A 20,294-nucleotide genomic window follows, 5' to 3' on the forward strand; every position below is an offset into this window, starting at 1 on the left:
GCTCTAATTTGACTTCAAAAATCATGAAAATGTGTGAACAGATCTTAAAGAAAAGACAGCACCCCAATACAATTCAAATTCTTTGAATTGTAATAATCTCGATTAGAGGGCCGTACATAAAAATAAAATAATAGCCAACATTAATTACTACCAAAACTCGAAGGCTTTATTAAAAAAAACACTTTATAACAAAAGAATGAAATCTTATAAAACGTGAACTAAACAACTTAATTTGTACTTCATTAATTAAGATATGAGACAAGTCAATAATGATACTCGGTAACAGGTCGACAAAGAAGAGCAAAAAAACTCAATGTTCAAAAATACATTTCCTTTTTTCAACTGCAACTAAAGTCAAATTGTTTGAAACCAATACAAAACAATTCGGCCTATTAAAAAGGTTAGTTTATACGTCATAGGAAACAACTGAGACCTGCATTATCCATAATATGTCAGATAAAAACAAAGAGAGCAGCAGAAACGAATTGAATAATCAATTAAATTTAACAAGAAAGCGGTGTCGCAACCGCTAAACACATATTCATGGAAAAATTAAACTTTCTCAATTGAATATTTATTAGTGTGATATTGTTGCGAAACAACTGAGAAGTGAGCAAAAATCCAAGAACAACATTTCTCTTTTGAAAATGGGTAGTACTAAAGCCACGAAACCATCAGTTGAAAAAAAACAACTATAGGGGTTGGATCTCGGTTCTCTAGGAGGTAGATGCTACCTGCCGTTACAAAGACCAAGCCCCAAAAATGACAGAAAAAAGATTAAAATGACAAAGCTCAAAAACCAACTAATTGTTTTAAAACAAGTTTTCAATAAATCGAAACTCAAGTTGTCAACTTAAAAGCAAAACAGATTAACTTGCAACTGCCCAGGAAGATAATGGTACTTGTTATTAAATCAAAACAAGACAAAAACATCATTTAACGAATACAGAGAAAACTCAAAATTTCACAAATAATTTATCTAAAACACAGTGTTGAATCTTTAAAAAATATAAGATATTAAAAAAAATTTAAACTGATTGGCAAGTTTTGAATTTTCCGTTTGCGTCTCCTTTGATATCAAATGTCTTCCTTGAAAACAAAAAATCCAATAAATTTCTAGAGAACTGTTTCGCAGCCATTATGAAAACTGCAAGTTATTGACTGAGCTCTGTATTAAAATTTCTTCTGCGAATTCTCCCAATGCCAATTTGAAATATCTTAATGCGATAATTAGAAGAAAGAACAAATTAAAACCTCAGATATAGGCAAAAATGCAAAAATCAGAAAATTCTTATGAAATTTTGCAGTAAGAAAGCCATGATATGATTAGGTTTAAATAAAGCCATAATGTAAGGTATTTTTCACAACACTTGGTTTACTTCACTTTTGTACATAATTTTTTGTCTGCATTTTTGTCTGTCAATAAGAGAAAAATTGGCAAACTTCAAAACTTCGCTGATAATTTCTTAAGACAAATATACTCAAAGTCCTAAGAGGCACTAGATAACAACTGAAAGCATTGTGTAGGTCACCATGTAGCTCCTACAAAAACCAATTAAACTTTTGAAAAATCAGACGAAGTCATGACGCTGCAAAAAGGACAAGAAATGAAGGTAAAACAAAAGTAATAATTCAAAACCTACAAAAACAGGTTGTCAAAGCCATACAAAAATATATATTCATTTGGTCTCGCTAAAATTTCAAGATATTAATATCCTCAAAACTTTTTCATTGTCTGAAGAGATTATTCAGTTCCCTAATTAAAGCTTCAAATAGTTTCACTGGCTCATAAAGATCCAAAAAAGTGAAACAATATTTTCCCGAAAATTTAAGAAAAAAATTTAAATTTTTATCAGACAATCGCTAAAATTGCAGTCATTAATATAGTGACAATCATTCCATTAAATCTAAAAACTATTGTGCAGCTTATTATCAGACCTCGGAGGAGGTCCCTGGGCCCCTGTGGCAGAAAAAAATTCAAAAAGATTAAAAAACTTGAAAAAATTGCAAACATTTTTTACAAAATTGCCTAAAATCGTAATTTTAAAATATCGAATTCCATTACCTCTAGACACTATGCAGTAAGCTATTAACAAATTCTAGAGGATAATCCGTGGCTCTTGAGAGTAGTGAAATCTAAAAAAATGACAAAAAAATTTTTGAAAAATTTGAAAAAATGCTAATTTTATTCTAAAGTTTAAAATTTCTAATACAAAAAAGTTGAATATAAACCATTGCCAAAGAATACCATTAACTCATCATCAAACCCTAACGGAGATTTTCTGACCCCTGAAGCTGAAAATGACAATAAACATGTCTTTTCCTTAGCCTATAGAATTTTTTTAGTAGCTTATTATCAAACCTTCAAGGAGTTTTTCCTGCTCCTGCTCCAATATTTGTGATGTTCAAATCTAGAAAAACATTTCATCATATCTAGAAACTATTCAATAACTTATTGTCAAACGCTAGAGGAGGTTATTCGGGCTCTTGAGGCTGGAAAAACTAAAAAAAATAAAAATTTTCAAAAAAAATTTACGTTTTATCAAAAATTTGCTAAAATTTTTGATATTAAAAAGTTGAAAGCTATTTCAAGCCCAAGAAAAATTTCTCAGCAACTTATTATGAAATCCTTAATGAATTCTTCTGGCCACTGAGTCGAAACGTGAATATTGAAATAGTAAATGTCAAATAATAAAAAAAATTGCACATTTGGTAAAAAAAAAGTATGCTAAATTTGTGATGTTAATATGTTAAAACCATTTCATTATCACCAGAAATTATGCAGTGTTATCAAATCCTAGAGTAGATTTCTCGAGACCTAGCATGCTGATGGGGGCAGCAATGGGGTGGGGCAACATTGCGGTGGGTGTGTGTGTGGGCAATAGTGGGGGGATCAACATTAGGGGATGGGGGGTCTTCAAACTCTAAGAACAGACCCTCACACATAAGTATAAGTCTCCAAAACATATTGAGCAGGAAGAGAGCTGAAAGGCTCTTAGAGCACCTAACGCCCTGTGGGCGCTACCTGTTTATCCAGTCTTTGAGGACGAAAAGTTAAATGGTTTAGACAAAAAATCGGTCAAGTGAAAAGTCGCATTAAAAAACACCGACAGGACTATTATAATTGCTTGAAACTTCGTTTGAGAGCAATTAATTATGCCATACGTTTTCAAAAGAGGGCAAGGAGCAAATGAAATAATTCTAAAAACCAAAAAAAATGGTGCCTTTTTTGATGATCAAAATTTTTTGAGCAATATTTTTAAAAACCGGCAAAATGTTAATTCCAGAAGACTCCTATAGGAAACGAAGTTTAAACGAGCTATTTTTGTAGGTTTCAAAGATTCTGACAGCGGATGTTTCGTTCCTTCTACCGGCATATTTAAGCAAGGTGGTATAAAAAAGCGTATTTGGAGCCGTTTTGGATTTAAAAAATCTGAAATTCCAATCATTTAGCAATAATGTTAATCAATTCCTCGCAGAAACTCCATCAATAAGCCTCCTCTATCCATAAAAATAAAATTAGTAATAATATAAACATTTGAAACAAATTTTTGCAAATTCGACGAAAATTTGTGTTAAATAAATGGAAAAGTGAAAAAAAAAAACAACAAAATTCCGATTACTATTCGCAAAACTTTAAACCTCAATGACTCCCTGTATAAAACAAAAATAAAAAAAATCCTTTTAATCCCATACTCTATGCTGGACGCAGTTTTCAATGATACTATTCTCAACTCTCTATTATGAATATATCGATCGGCCAAAATTGACTGAACAAAAAACCCTATTGAGTATATCCTCACACGTGGGTCGGAGCAAAAAAAAGTCCCGCATAATTGGCAACCAGTTCTATTTCATTGTTTCTGATAATTTTGTCAATCAATTTTTTCCAAAATGTGCATGGAAGAATTGTGTTAATTTTAAATTTTCAGTTTTTGTCAACATTAGCGTGTATTATGAATTAGGAATAATAATTTATACTAGTTGAAAGTTTTGTTATTTTTGTTCGATTTTCTATAAACCCGTCTAAAAATATGAACTAAGTTGGTCTTGCTAGACGATGCTTAGACGATGTAGACGATGTTCAAAACACGGTAATTGATAATGAAATGCGGAGATGAAAACTTTTTCAGTGAGCGAAAACTCAATTATTCGCCGACCTTTGTTGATAAAGATAGAAGTTATATTTGTTTTTTTTTTACTATTTTGACTCTCTTATCGGTGACAGTTACCCTCTCCTCTAAATAGTAATTGAAGTTAATATGGCAAGTGAATTCAGAAGCTCATAACACCGCAGAGGTATACCTAAATGTAAATTGACTAATTCTGTCTTCGCAGATTTTGTTTACCTTAAATTTGCAAAAGTAGCCTACGTCCCTTGTAGCCTATAGTTTTCACAACATTTCGTTTTCGCATTAAAAAGATTTTAAAACACATTTTCAGGAAAATATTTATGGAATTTCCTTCAAAAACTAACCTATAGTTTGAGAATGTAACCCAAATCTGCAAAACTTGTATACTAACATAGCATCGTGGATTTTAGTTAAGCATTTGGGCAAATTTGACCGTGATGATGTATTCTTCTGCGGAGCTATTTTGGCCAAATTTTTGATAATTTGTTGAACAGCACATTATAGAATCGTGGCAAAATGCAATTAGAGCGAACCAACGCATGAGCCATTGATCTCAAATAAAATGCGAGGGAGGGGGGGGGGGGGGGTTCAATTGTAGCTTGCTTTGAGAGATGTTATGAAAGTTAATTATCAACCATGTAATGGAATCAAGTCCTTTTATATTTGATTTAAACTTCTCTGGGCATGCAGGACTCAAGTCAGAAAAGCATAAACAAACCATCACAGAGTCTATATTAATTTAACTGAAAAATAATTGCAATGAAAGCGCTCTTTTTATTTGACGTGTAGTAGTAAAATGTAGTGGAGTTCAATTACTTAAAATTATGAATGGGTTCAGTTTAGAAATGGAACAGTTCAGGAAATCAAGGGTTAAATAAGTAAATCGGAAATTCGAACTCTTTAGACAAAAAAATTAATCAAGACACACGATTACCATAAATGCTAAACGTCAATCGAGAGCAATTAAAGAATATGTATATTTCTTTTACTGGATTGTTTGGCTTTTTGGCTAGAGATTTTCTTTAAATCATAGGTTAACTTACCTAGACCTGTCTGGTGTTTTTGCAATGATACCATTTGTTGAGTTGGTTCGAATCATCAGCTCAATAATTGTCTTTTTCTTGAACTCAAGTTTCTGAGACGACCTGAAAACAATTTACAAATTGAAAGCTTTCTGATATTAAAGCATGAACTATTAATGATCATAAACCTATTTTTTGTCTTGGACTACACGATGGGGCGGAAAGTGAATCGAAAGAACAGTAGATCGAATTGTGCAGATTTTGGAAATGGAAATGTAGAATAGAACCTTAACCGTTTAACCCAATGACCTTTACTAATTTTTGTACACAAGATTTGCTGAATTGGTCATGCCTCAGCGGCTCGTTGGACTCAGCGACCCGAATTAAAACTATGACAATTAACCACACAAATTATCAACCGACTAAGTTCTGCGCGACAATCGTTTTCTTAAATATAATTAACAATTTCAGTGCATAATTAAATGCCGCATTCCATTTAGCACGTCCCACTTGTTTTGCTTTTGATTTTTTGTCATAGCCCCACTAAACGAGTAGTGGTGTTATACAGTAGATCGAAAACAGTAAAATTGGGACAGGAGATCGGTTATTCACGAGAGTTTACATAAAATTACCACATCTGGCCATGCCTTAGCGGCCTGTGTGACTTGATAAAAATCTATCACACCCGAAAAAATTATCACGATCGACGACACATGCTGTACGCTGTCTCATAATTGCGAGTGCTTAAAATTTGATTGGCCAATATGCACCTTGAATAATTTCATTTTCGGTCTTTTTTCCCAATTTTAGCTTACGATCTACTGTCTTCCGATCTATTGGTCTAGCACTTGTCGTTTACTCACGGATATTGTAGTTGATATTCGTTTGTTCCATTAAGAAACACATTGTAAGAGAATGCTGTCATGTCTCCGGCATCTAAACAGCCAATTTTTTGAGCTCTACCTTTGAAACACAAAGTTTGATTTAAAAAAGGTTATGATTCACTTATAGATGTACCCTTGTTTTGTTTTACAGGTCAATTGATAGCAGCAGGCTGTGGTCAGTATGTTGAGTATACTTAGCATTCATTGAACTTCAACTTTGCTCACAAGTTTTTTTTATCAAGCACGCAGCATTATAAACCAAGTACCTCGCAGCAGAGTTGTCTTACTGCTGGTTGAAAACAGAAATTATGAAAATCGGTTTATGTCGAAATTATGCAAGCCCTGATCGTAAAACATGGTCTTAATAATGATCTCAAAAAATTGTGAGCGAAATTGTTATTCCTAACAAGAACATGCTTATAACATCCATAATCATAAATCAATTATGCAGACGTCAGCATAATAATTCACTCCAGATTTTTAAACAGTAGACACCAAAACAAAAATAAAGAGGAATGTTTTCTATTGTCCTCTTGTTACAATACAACAACGACATACAACTGAATTCGTTTGAAACAAAAATCCGTATTATATACATTTGAGTCATAAAATTTACAGAAACTGATTAACATCAACAGTTGAATTTACGCATTAAAATATTGTCAGTCGGATAGAAATTTTTGTTATACAAAGTTTATTGTTTTTCTAGTTTTCTAAAGGTGCTAAAACACAGACAATCGGAATTTCAATTCGTAAATTGAAATAACATCAAGTTTTTCGCGTATGAAGACACCATTTTCTCTATAAAGAAAACGTAATAACTCCACAAACTTAAAGACATGAAAGCACAGAACAAAAACTCGGCAAAACTAGCTGTATCTTTTCGGTGGGTCTTGTGTCTGAGCGAATTTTTGGCGCAACTCGGTCACCCATTCGTTTTTGAAACCTAACCATTTTTAGCCTAACTGGAGCGCGATCGATCCAGTTCATTCGTAGGCAAAAAAACTATGTTGATTGCACTTTTTCCCAGCTTTCTATGTAGTAGAGATAATTTTATGTGCATTTTGCACACTCGAATCTGATTGGCTAATCTTTTTACAGGGCTAACATGATTAGGAAAAGGACGCATAAAATTTTCTCGCTGATTAGATTTTCATTTCATTTTACTCGGTAACATCCTCCAGCTCGGAATAATGTTAAGAAAATCGGGACAAGCTTAACGAGCGGACAGATTAGCGTCCCGGACGAAGTGCGTACCGTGGCGGACCTCGCAAAGCTGTCAGAACCGTCCGAACGGTGGGATAGTAACCCCTCCGGTTGCGTTCTTCAACTATTCAAACTAAATCACCGGTCTTGAAGTGCAGCTCGGTGGCGTCTGCCAATTAGACCAACGGTTCAGAGCAGGTTCATACTTCTTGAGCCAACATGTCCAAATTGCATTAGCATGGGACTTAGCACGAGCTTGCGACGATCGAACTTGACAATTGCAACGATTGACGGAATTCCGGTTGCTTGATTACAGATTAGAAAACGAAGCGTTATTGCGCCTAGAGTGAACGGGTCGGCGCTTATAGGCCTAAATAGATATGAATTTAGTGCGTGTTTAACAAACAAGACAAAATCAGTTGTTTAAAACCTTTTCTCGGAGGCTATGCATACCGACGATGAAATACAGTGCTCTCTTAAAACTACGAATAAACCTTTCTCAGATGTGTTCATGGTGTGGCGCACTAGGCGGATAGAACCTCCAATTTTTCCCATGATGCCTAAGTTTCACTGCGATGTGCTTCGTGTTCTTTTTTTAATGCGCTGAAAAATTTTTTTTGGCACCGATATATAGTTTGTACCATTATCTGAGCATATAATGTCTGGCGTACCTGGTGGGAGACGAAACTGTCTGCTCGCATTTTTCAGGGAGTAAAGTCCATGAACAAAGCGGTTTTAACTTGGACAGCACAAGTAGTTAGACAGGTGAAGACAAATTGACACCTCTTCTCAGTAGTCCGACAAGCGGAGAGGTTAAATGGACAAAAGAAATCAACCCCGGTGGTAGTGAAAAAAAAAAGAAAAAGGGGACTGATAGGCAAGTCTCCCCTTAGGAAGTTCAATCATGATTGCTTGAATGATCGCCGCACAAAATCTTCTGCACCAAAAAACACAGTACGGTTTAATAGAACTTGCTGAGGAATTCGAGGACGTAATTTGAGAACGAAATTTGAGGAGGGCATAAAAAAGTTTACTTTAGCACGCAAAGTGCTAATGCCTTTGATGGTGATATATCACGTCAGTATGACGCCGGAACAATTTCGAAAAGTATAACGTGCATCCAGCGCGATAGAATAGTTAGTGTCAAAGTCAATTTCCGCTAGCCGTCGGAATCTTCGAGAAGAACGGATCAGATCGTGAGGTTAAAAAAACGGCAGATACTAAGCAATGCAGTTGCTTTTATAACGAACTTGTTATCAAAAAGACGTTTTTTGGAACCAAAGGACTCTGTTTTAACGAAGTACTGGAGAATACGCTCAATTTCGTCGAACTCAGTTTGATGGGCCATGCTACCGTCAAAATTACGATAACAATTCTGTGACGGTAGGAGACGGAGCACGTAGGATGCTACAAAGAAGAATATTGATCAGAGCTATACTTATCAAACGACATCAGATGTTTACTTGGTTCCTTAATGGGATTGGTTGATGATACAGGCTGAGATGAGATGTTGTAATCATTTTGTTCTTTGGTAACAACACCGAGCATGATGTTGTCTATGACGTCAGTGTTAGTCTCAAGCAGGGCAAAGCTTGTCTCTTAAGAAGTTAAGACCCAGCTACTTGATTGAGAAAACACAGCGTACATTCCACGTGTGCCGGAGTAGGCAGGATTATCAGAAGTAGGGGCGTTCTTCAATTGATCAACATTCGTGTACTCCAAAAATTTAGTTTGTAAAGAACACGGTTTGTAAAGAAGACAGGGTGCTTATTGTTCTGGCTTAACAACCGCATTTCGATGATACTATCCATCGACATCAATACTTTATCCACATTAAAAATCAATGCTCGACAGATCTCCTCTTTTTTAACTGTGCAGCCAGAGGTTGACTTGCACTTCCGACTTGGGAACAGTCATTACTTTCATAACGGCAACGCGGGCCTTGCCCAGCACGAATGCAAGCTCCGTTTCAATCTCTCCGGAATGAGGTAATAATTGGGCATTGAGAACTGCTACAGCGCTGAATACGTCCTGGAAGATATCACGAAACATGTAAAGTTCGAGATAATGGAAAAGTCCTGAGAAATGGTTTCTGGGGTATTGCGATTGTTGTCAGCTGTGAAAGCTCCACGGACCCTGCAAGGAACCTATCAATTGAGTCTTTGAGTAACGCATTGTCCCAATGCTGTCCATTACGCGCCAAATATTTTTGTTTAGAAACAGTGCCTCCACGGTTAAAGGTACTACAAAACCAATAGGGCCGAAGACGTTAGATACAAAACTTAATACGGAGCATCGCATTCCTTTTGTCATGGTGCTAGTGGTACCCTTGTGATCATTGTTGAGATCCCACTGAAGCCGGGCCCATGTGCAGAATCTTTCTCAGTTGGAGTGATCTTTTGCATTACTGGGGATTGAGAAGACCCGTCAATTTGACCAGCCAGCCAGGTCTTGTACATTGCTTACAAGCTTAGTGAGCTTGAACTCACCAATTGAAGAAGCTGCACCAATTGTTCCGACATATAAAAACTTTTTCCTGGGGACTTCATTGAGTATAAGTAATTGTTGATGTAAAAGATCTCAAGGACGGCCTTGGCTGCTTCCGGGTCTCTGCTAGCATTATATCATGCCGTGCGCTGTAGCGCGTAGTTCGCACAATTGGGCAACTCTTAGGCGCTGAATATATGGCGTTTGATTTCATGCGCTACCACTTTTGATGTAGGGTCCTCCCGCCACAGATCTTAAAATTGGCTGAACACGTGATGGAACAACAACCTCTAAAACCATTCCCAATATATATGCCAAGACCGCATATGGGTGTTGTTTAAATGAACGAAGTTCTCTAATAAATCTGGATCATTAAGTAAAGTTATGTTCAAAGATGCACCGTGGAATTTAGCCGCCCCAATGAGCACCGTAATGACCCTTCCTGACCTATTCGGATTTATAACCGCGTGGTGCGATAGGAACCTTTCACGATTTGAACATCTTTCTTTACTGTGGTTATCGAGAACCGTTACTGTATAAGCCTTATCTAAGTGCTCTTTGTTTGTATTAGTGTATTTATCTCTGAGATCCTGATCTTTGTTGAGCCGGTTCTCCAAAAATTGTAATTGCACCGGCAGCTAGAATTAACTGTTGCGCAGTTGGATAATGTCTTCAGCCCGGAGCAATCCTACATAAACTCTTTTTCCATCAAATCTTTTGGTGTTATCAAGAATTTGATGCACATGAGCAGCCGCGGATGATGGTGGGCCTTTTTTCTTAAATGCACCTTGTGATTCCATGTCATACCAGGACTCCAACTCAATAGGCAATTCGAAATCTTCCCCATATTGACTTTGAAAAAAGTCAAATCTGAACATGAAGGTGAGATTAACAGACCGTTCAAAACACATTTGAACACGCGAACAGGGAAGGCGAGCACTTGTTTTCCAAGGCTAAGTTTTTCTAACAGGTGGATGGTGCGATACACGTTCTGTCCAAGTATCATCTTGATGTTGCCTTAGCAAGGGTCTATAACTGCTAGGTGACAGTAAGTATCTTGCAGTGCTTTAAATCAATGATGGCTGGGCCGATATTAATATTTTGTTTCTTATAGAGACTCCTCTTGGTTGCTTCGAAATTTTGATATTCGCTGAGTGTAACGGTTAGTTCAACCATCTTCGTGTACACTATCTACACGGTGTTTATACTTTTTACTGTTAGCCTTAGTGCTTTACCTTGGACTCCGAGTTTATATGCGACACTATACTGAACACCAAAGAGTTACTGCAAGCGGTATCGCATGAAACTAAAGCCGTGGTCTCTGTACTCTAAAAGTTAACCAACTTTGCTTCAATCGCCTGAAGCAGGCTCTTCACATTACTAACAGTTGCCATACAAGTTGTCTTACTTTTTGATGCCTGCTTTGTTATAGCTTTTTGTTGAGATTTCAAGTGGAAAACTTTTTCGTAGGCAACTGTCCAGCAATTTCTAGGGTTGGGGCGCTGCCTGAACATAGGTATATTCCGTAAATAAAACAAACAAAGATTTGCCTCGGCCGGCCATTAATTAGATCGCATAGTGGGAGTCTTTTCTTTAAACAACCCAAAATACCCAAAGTTGGTGGTTACCCTTACACTCATGGCAACCAGGGTTTGGAGAGGCTGCCGATCATGGGGCAGGTGTCTGAGTGTCCTTACTTTGCGTGTTCGCAGTAAATATTTTGAGGCAACTTTAGTCTTGACTACTGGAGTGGCGTTATCCACAGTTCTTTTCTTGATGAAGTTTGTTTATCCGAGTCATGAACCTCGGCTTTGTGTTTCAACAAATCTTTGAAGTGGAGGAAGGTCTGCTCTAACCAATGCTTTTGGATCATGAAGAGTGAACAAGACTGTTTCATATTGAGCGGGACTTTATGCCTTGTTAAGAAAAGGGCCGCTCTTATAGTCAGCTTCCAACCAAAATTACTTAAAGACCCCAACAAGATTTGAAGGGTGGCAGAATAGCTCTTATAACTATTGTGCAGCTCAATTTGTGAAAAAAGCAGCATTTGTCTACGTGGCTGCTGAATACTGCCTTTGGTTGACCGAATTTACGTTCGGGTCATTTAAGTGCATCTTTATAAATTACGCCAAAATATGCTAATTCTGCTATGGCGGTCTTGGAATTGCCAAACGTAAGAATTTCCGAGTTTGTTAACTTGCCGTCGTCTGTCAAAGAATGTGAGCCTATAGCGCTTTTAAATTTCCCAAATCATTCGTGCCACTGCAAGGCGTTGCCATTGTACTGTGAAATTTTCCACTCAAGCAATTGAACATTCTTGTTAATAGTGATTGCGTCAGTCATTTATTTTATTAGATCGGCGGATTCCAATGAGCGAGCCGATAGTGTATGATTGGGTGGACCAACTCAACACAACAAGTTCGGAACGGTAACCCGATATGTTCAAGGAATGATTGGAGTGACAACTGGATAGAAAGTTGGGAGCAATACAGCTGGAAGATTTTAAGGGTTCGGCTGCATAACTTCTGACATTACTTGGAATTGGAATTTTGCAGCTGCTTGAACGTGAGTAGACGAGCAATGCAGGGACACGAGGACTATCTAACAGGAGTGGTGATGCGCTGTTTAAGTTGACTGATGTGCCAAAAACTGGGACAGCAATAGATGCAACTCATGTCGGAAAGCGCCAAGGTTTCAATCCGACGAAGAGAAATATCATGAGTGGGAATTGACAATGTGGGTAACGCATTTGTGGTTTGAGGGAGATGCGATGGAAGGAAAACTAAGAATATTGAGTTGTGTTGCTCATTTCGGGTTTACATGTGGATTTAAGGGCAGAGGTACAGGGCTGGAAGGTTTGATGCAAAGAGGTGCTGCGGACGAGATGTTGTTTCTCGGTGGGATAAACGATTGGGTTGCTTGCGGCTGCTTAAGTTCGACGGGGCTAATGTTGGCGGGGGTGGGTTTGGTACATTCAGCTCTTGTGGGCAAAAAGTGCAATCCGTTGGCGTTGCTTAAATTTTCTGGCATACTTAGTCTACAGTGGGTTTTTTCTATGTCTTGCTATCGCCAAGTCTACCAAAGGAGGGCGAACTAGGAGTCGCAACGTTATTTAATGTTTGAACGCCCATTCCAACTATAGGTGGTGATGATCATAACCTTAGGAGCTTGGCTGGTGAAAAAAGGAATGTTGAGCGCTTTTTTTGTCAACTTGGTTGCCATCACTAACACCGTGTGGTGTTTTAAACTGGAATGACGTTGGGCCTTTCTCTGCTTGTTGCATATGTGCTGCCAGAAGAAATTGGTTAATAACTTGTTGTTGTCAATTGATGACGTTGCTACGGGCGAGGTGTACTGCTCGTATTGTATTGATTTATAGCAGAAGTTTATTTGTGCTATTGAATTTGTCAGTCACTTGTTGGTTCGAGAAAGAATTTACCGAAGAGTCAATAACCAAATCTTGAATTCTATCCTCGCTCTGAAATGAACTTCCGCCGTTAAATAGATCACCGAAATGATTAGTATGAGAACGGACTACTGCGGGGGTACCCATCAATGTCCGTTCAGTAAAAGCTGCATCAGTCACGCACCTATGGTGAGTTTTCCCGAGTTATTTGATCTCCATTTGTTTAAGTGCAGACTCGAAAGTATGACGTTGCTCAGCGTAATTCAGCTTCATTCTGATTCATTAGCTCTACTGCTTTCGTTTTTGCTAAAGTTAATTTGTATTTGCTCTGAGTGGATGTGCCCGACGATATAAAGCATGAATTGGACTTTGAGTGACGTGATTTGATTTGCTGTACTGCTCTCTCTCTTTGTCCTCGAAAAAATCAATGTATTCTCTAGCAGTAGTTGGAAATTTGTTATTTTCTCTGGTCAAATTACTAAACCAGTACTCAGAAATCTCAAGTGTAGACTCATGGTTTTCAGTCACTTCTCCGAGACGAAAGAGCTCCTCGTTCTTCTCTATAAATTTCTTAAAACATCTTAGCACTTCGCAATGAGAATGTCTACACTGACAAGCATATCTTTTGTATCTAAGGCACTTTCAAATTCTTCATGGGAATTACGTAAGTCACCCTTCAACCTTGTTCATGGATTATGCAAGGTCTTACACTTTTCCTGTAGAGTAGTCATAATCTTATAAAATCAGGAACCAAAAGTTTAATTCGCGAATGTAAAGTGGGCACACAAAGTTACACAAAAACAGTAAAAAAATTTAGTTCAAAGCTTTTTCGCCAACAATTAAAGTGTTCGCCGAGCATAGAATTAACCGACAAAAAAAGAGCGAAGGCGAAGATAACCGGAAAAAAGCGCAACGCCCAACGGAGCGCGAAATGGACGGGGTGGACAGAAACGCAGAGCGAGCGACGCATTGGGAAACGCGACGGGTTGGACGGAAAAGCTGGGTGAACGATCCACGACAAAACATGGCGCGTTACGGACGGAACGGAAATGTCGGTGGGCAGCGCACAGAAAAAACGGGATAAGTGATTTAACAAGCGGAAATATTGAGTTAGTATTGCTCAACGAAATGGGACGCCGGAACAGAACACGTGTAAAACGAGCCTGCAACAAGAAAGGAGACCAAAAGGACAATGCTTCAAGACCCAAAAGGTGGAAAAACTCACTCGACATTGCACCAGAATAAATTTAAGTCGAACACTAGAAAACAACCAAACCCAGACAACAAAAAAGCATGCAAACAAATATTAAACAGGCAACAACTAAATGCTAACACACTAGAGTGGTTAAATTTGCAAAAAACTTGCTGTATACCTTGAGCAAAATTAAGTCACACCCCAACAAGCAATAAGACTGAAACTATGTCGACCAGTATACTAATAGAATAATAAATTATACATCGGAAAACTCAATATACAGCATCATACAACAGAAAAAAATTTAAAGGAGTGAGATAAAGCAAGACGGAAGAAAAACAGACGGAAACAGAAGAAAACTGAACTCAGATGACCTGCTGAAGAAATGGATGGAATTACTAAACACAGTAAATTGGGAGACCACAATTTATAATAAAGCGCTACTGGAGAACCTAACCACAATTTCATCCGTGGATCATGAATAAACCAAATCACACCGCCAGACAGAAAACACAAAAATCTAGAAAACAATCAGGTGATCAAAGGTTTTTATTAAGTTCTGCCTCCCCAAACGCATGATGCTTACCAAGCGTTCTCCGACGAAACTTGAAAGGCTTCATCGTTTGAGAAAGTGTGGCTAAGGGCCGGAGCTCAACAAGTTTTCAGCTGAAGTGCAATCTTCTGATGTAAGGATCTGTTCACCTTAGGTAAATAAATGTCTGGACACAATGGCTTTCACTGTATCGACAGTAACTAGAAAGCTTTCTTTGAGCTGATCATAATTATCAAGAGTTCCTTCTCTAGGGAAATACCCTACAGCTTCTATACGCTCGGGCTTTTTCGACTTCTGGAATGAGTTGTTCTGGTGTTAATGACCTGTTATTATTGCTGCGATGTCCAGATATTAACTGTTAAGCACATCACGCCATTAAACTAGCCTAATTTTATCAAGGAAAAAACTATCCAACTAAAACTGCGGAGTTTAACGTACTTTTAATGCGTCATGGTTACAATTTAGTCTAAGTAAGGCATAAATCCATTTTTGTAATGTTCTTGTAATGCCTGAGGTAAATTTTTTACTGAGATCTACAGCGAACTTGCAGCTAATATAAAAACTATTTTCTTTTCACAACACATTTGATGTGATTTTTGATCTAAACTCTGAACCCTAATGAATTTCTATATGGTTATCAAAAACTTTCTCAAAGATGAGCGCAGTTTCAGATAGAACCAGAGTTTAAATGGCAAAACTTGACTCAAATTGAGTTTTTTTAGCACAGTTGCGATCTTTTTACTTAGCACAAAAATCGGAAGTTTCTATTCTATAATGATCAGATAAACTTTTTTTTGTTGCAATTGAAATTTTTCAATATATTTACGTTCAACGAACTAAAATGTACCACTGCTTTGTCAATTTGAATTGTTTTGACCAAATGTTTTTCAAGATTGACTGTTTTCAACAAAACAAATATACGGAGTTTGCTATCGGTGACCAGGAGAACTCAGAAAGGTAATAATAAAAGCGGAAAACGGACAAAACTGATGAGGGTGACCTGGACTTGTGGGCTAAATTAGCATCAAGAATTAGAAGTAACAAAAATTCAAGTTTTGATAAGTTTTAAAAGTTTTTTTTTACAATTGTCTTTAAAATCACCGAAAGTTTTTACTAGTTGCTTTGATAATTTTCTCCTTTTGGAGAAAAATTCTTGCTTTGTTCCCAGTGATGACGTTCATGGTATTATTCCACCGACCAAATTGTAGACTGCTCCCAAGGTTATGTTATTTTAGGTGGGAAATCGAAGTTGAAATCCACGTTGACTTAGGAGGTGTATAAGCCATACGTGGAAAAAAGCGTAAACGCTTAGTTTGATAGTTTTCCAATTCAAAATTTGTGAATTGCGCTGTTTCTGCGCCTCTAATTCATCTTTGAGTGATCGTTCAAATACAGTTTTTGAATGATCGTACAATTACAAGGAGTGTGATAAAGAAGGACGCGACTGAGAGAAAATAATTGCTTGATCAACCTCCAGCTTCTCGAACAACGTACTCAGACATTGCTCTTTCTTTTCAAAGCGTAACGGTTGGGAGCGTAATGATTAACAACGAAATTTTTTATCGAGAAAACCACGGTTTCTGCACGACAAATAAAGGTGCTAGCTAAATCACACAACTGGACTTTGAATTCGTAAATTGATTTAATATCAAATTTTTTTTGTTTAAAGCCACCGTTTTATCTATATCAATGCAGAACGTATTAACTCCACGAAATTAAGGGCATAAAAACACATAAGAAAGGCTCGACAAATATGGCTGCATCTTTTTGGTTTAGGTCTGAGCCCGTTTTTGGGTACCTTTTTGAAACATAAAAATATTTAGCCTAAAAGGAGCGGAATTGATCTAAATTGTTAGTAGGATAAAAGAAAATTATATTACTTGCACTATTTTAAAGCTTTCTAGGTAGAATAGAACGTATTTTATCCGCATTTTAAATACTCGAATCTGATCGACTAATCGTTTCATAAGGTTTACATGGTTAATAAAATGACACAATAAACTTTCTCACTGGATAGACGATTCTATTCATTTTACTCGGTAATATTTTAGAACATTTAAAAATTGACACCAAAATATGGTAATCGGAACTTAAATTTGTCTAAAATTAGACTTTTCAAAGGCATAGCAAAAACAATATCTTTGCCACACAGAAGCAGTCATTCATGTTTTTACAATTTTCATCAAAGTTAAAGGGGCAGTACGCGACTTCAGTTATTTTGAGTTTCCAGAGCTGTGTATGCTATTGATCGGCGTCTTTGATGACAATATAACACGTATTGTGTCCTTTCAGTTTGTGTACGCTGATTTTCACAGTTTTCATTCGCCGGTATTCATTCAACATTTCCGAAAATTTAACGAGTTTTTGGAAATGTCCCGATTTGTCTTGAATTTAGTCTGTTGATAACATGAAATCAGTTTTGCTATGCGTGGTACTAAATCATTATAAAAATAGTTTCACTGCATTTGCAATGCTCACAGTTGCATCCAAATAGTAGATTCCTTATAGATTACAAAGCACAAAATTTTGTATACGGAAAGTTTAATTAACGTGTAAAATAAGCATTATTAACTTGTTACATGCTACCATTCAGATGTTAATATTAATGGATTAGTACGATCAAGTTGATGAAAACAATATACAATAGATACCTGATTGCCAATTGGAGGGTGAAGACTCTAAAGTTTGGAAACAGTTCTGCATTGAAGAAGTGAACAAAACAATTTAGTCATGCACAAGATCAGAATTCTCATGTCACTGAAAAGATGGAAAATATAGAGAAAGAAAACACTCATTCAATTAATTGTTGTCTTTAGCGTCGTGATTGTTTCCTTGACCCGAAAAGAGCTGTTTATCCTGCAGGATTTTGAATGAATCTGGCAACCCGATGTTATTGTTTGCGAGATTGTTGCACGATCGTGGAAGATGAAATTTACCTTTGCTCTAAGATTTGTTCTAGTTTCTTGTTGCAAGAATAACTTTTTTGTGAATATTTGCGTAAAAAATTAAAGATAAAAACCATTTGACCGATAACTAAGGTCAAATACTGACCATTTTCGCGGCAGAGATTCTATAATAGCCCAACAAGAAAAAACGACAAATTAATGACGGCCAATTTTATCCTTATAGAAGTGTTCAAACCAAAATATTACAGATCATTATGGTTAAGCTTTTTTGATACTGTTAAAGTAAGAATATATTTAGTGTGTTGAATATATGACATTGCTCTGAAATAAATAAATAGTTTTCTTAAAGATAACAATTTATTGATATTGCGACTATATTTGCCAATTTAGTTGTTCCGTGTCCTACGAGAAAACAACCGCAGGGAAAGGAAGCACTTTTTTTGCAGAGTTTGAGAGTATTTTAAAAATTTGAATACAATGACAGAGTATTTCAAAATTTTTGATTAAAATTAACTTGTTCACTCACTTGGAGTCTCGCAATGTTTGCCTCTAAAACCTGGTGGACAATCACACACATACTCGTTCCTGACAGGCAAACAGCGTCCCCCATTCACACAAGGTTCTTCCAGTGCTGGGGGATTCCCAAAACACACGTGGTCTTTGCTCTGACTCACGCGGTACCCACCGTCCACTCTGGAATCCAGTCCTTTCCATGTCAAGTTGCCAATTATGAGTTGGTTATCAAGGAACAGCTGTAAACATGAAGTTTATTTTTTTTGGGTGGGGTGGGGTACTTTTCGGCCGGCACCAATATAGAACGCTACAACTACACACCAATTTTAAACTTCACAATGCTTGGATATATTTCCAAAAACTATTAAAGTTAATTCCAACTCCTAAAAGTTTGCCGCGGTTAAACATTTTTGTCACTGCCATTGTATTGGCTACCTGCAGTGCTTCAGATTTTCTGCATTCAGCGGTCGCATATTTTTTTTTATCTCTATTGATCAACAAAATAATAGTGTCCGGGCGAATCAGATTATATTCTCTTTTTGATCAAAATTTTGCGTGCTACGGTACTCTTCTGCCTGTTTGAAGGTTTTGCACAAAACACTCAAACGGGTTATTCAATGAAGCAATGGGTGATCAAAATCAGTCATTATTTTTTACAAGAATAACGTAAAAGTATTTCAATTAAAAACGGGAGACACAAACTGAGATTTTTTAACGCGAAATAACCAATATAAAAAATCTACTATTTAATTAACTTGATTTCAATGACGCAGAAGACGGCCCTGAAATAGTAAGGCAAAAATTTGGACAAAAAAATTATTTTCCATGCGCATAACAAGACTGGATTAAAAAATCAGGTTTGTTTCTTAAATAATTTCTATTTTTACCTTATAAAAGCCTTCAGCAACGTCTAAAAAGCATGCGCAGCCTATTGTTGGATAAGGCGTATCATTGTATGCAAGAAGACATTTAAACACCACTTTTTCATAATAGAAGAAAATAATAAGATATACTGCATGAAAAGAAGTATTTTTTTGTAAAATTATGTCTTCGTATTTGATCAAGAATATGAACCTCATCACATGCATGGTATGCACTCTTAAAATAACTCATGACTTTTGACTCTTTTGATTCTGAGAAGGGACCAATGTTATACGAAATTATCTCAAATTTTGGGTCTTGTCGACTTTGATATTAGATTGCAGCTGACGCTAAGGGATGCTAACTTCACTTCTTAAGAAGTTGAAAAAAAATTGCGGGAAGTAGCGGGTTCATGCTTTCCGAAATTGCACTACAAACCTGACTTATATACCTTGTAAACACTTTTGGTAACCGTAAACTCAGCAAAAATTTTTCAAGCTTGCGCAGGTATTAGGTCAAAACCCTTCATTTTGTTTTTGCGGGGAAAATCCAATTATCAGGCGAATAATCGATAACACAAAAATTCCCACCAAAAAGATCAATTATCACACGTAGAATTGATAAAGCAGAAACACAGATCAACGCTGACCTACACAATTGCTAACAACTCGATGAAGAGCCGTAAGTGGCTTATGCGCAAGATGATTAGAATTGAGGATCTTTTCGTTCGTCTACCGATATCATCATTTTTTTTGAGTAAATTTACTCAATTTTGTAGCCGTTTTCACTTTTCCTATCTCAATACATTGTATGTGTGAAACACACTGGCAAACTTTGCCGGTGAAAAAGTGGTGCCCTATTTGGAAATTTCAGTCACTCGAAGTTGAAAACTGGAATTTTTTTCTGCCGGAAAAAACTTTTCGCGGAAGTGCATTCGCCAAATTGCCGTGAATAGATTTTACCTAATTGCAGTTCAATCCTTCATTTTAGTAACCTATGCTGATAAATGTGTCTTAGTTTTATCTGCCGATACACTTTGCTTCACTTCGGTATCACTTCAAAAGGATTAAAATTTTGTGAAATGGCATTACCGCCAAACGTATCAACTTATCACATATTTTATGGAAT

General features: G+C 36.8%; 1 protein-coding gene across 6 annotated transcripts in view; it reads right to left on the minus strand.

Moving 5' to 3' along the window:
- Positions 1-20,294, minus strand: part of LOC142336393 (agrin-like) — a 156,785-nt gene that overhangs the window by 30,028 nt on the left and 106,463 nt on the right. For 5 of the 6 annotated variants that reach the window (XR_012758902.1, XR_012758901.1, XM_075385191.1 and 2 more), the window contains 4 exons: positions 18,319-18,544; positions 17,538-17,564; positions 6,019-6,091; positions 5,177-5,278 (listed from right to left, as the gene is read on the minus strand). Coding sequence is in view for 4 of the 6 variants with exons in the window: in XM_075385191.1 (XP_075241306.1) it covers positions 5,177-5,278; positions 6,019-6,091; positions 17,538-17,564; positions 18,319-18,544 (428 nt within the window). In the remaining 2 variants the exon portion in view is untranslated. The remainder of the gene's footprint in view (positions 1-5,176; positions 5,279-6,018; positions 6,092-17,537; positions 17,565-18,318; positions 18,545-20,294) is intronic. The other variant, XM_075385192.1, reaches the window with a different exon arrangement.

This window comes from Convolutriloba macropyga, chromosome 3 (genome assembly GCF_964194025.1).
Source record: "Convolutriloba macropyga chromosome 3, txConMacr16.3, whole genome shotgun sequence".
In the NCBI taxonomy this organism is placed as follows: Eukaryota; Metazoa; Xenacoelomorpha; order Acoela; family Convolutidae; genus Convolutriloba; species Convolutriloba macropyga.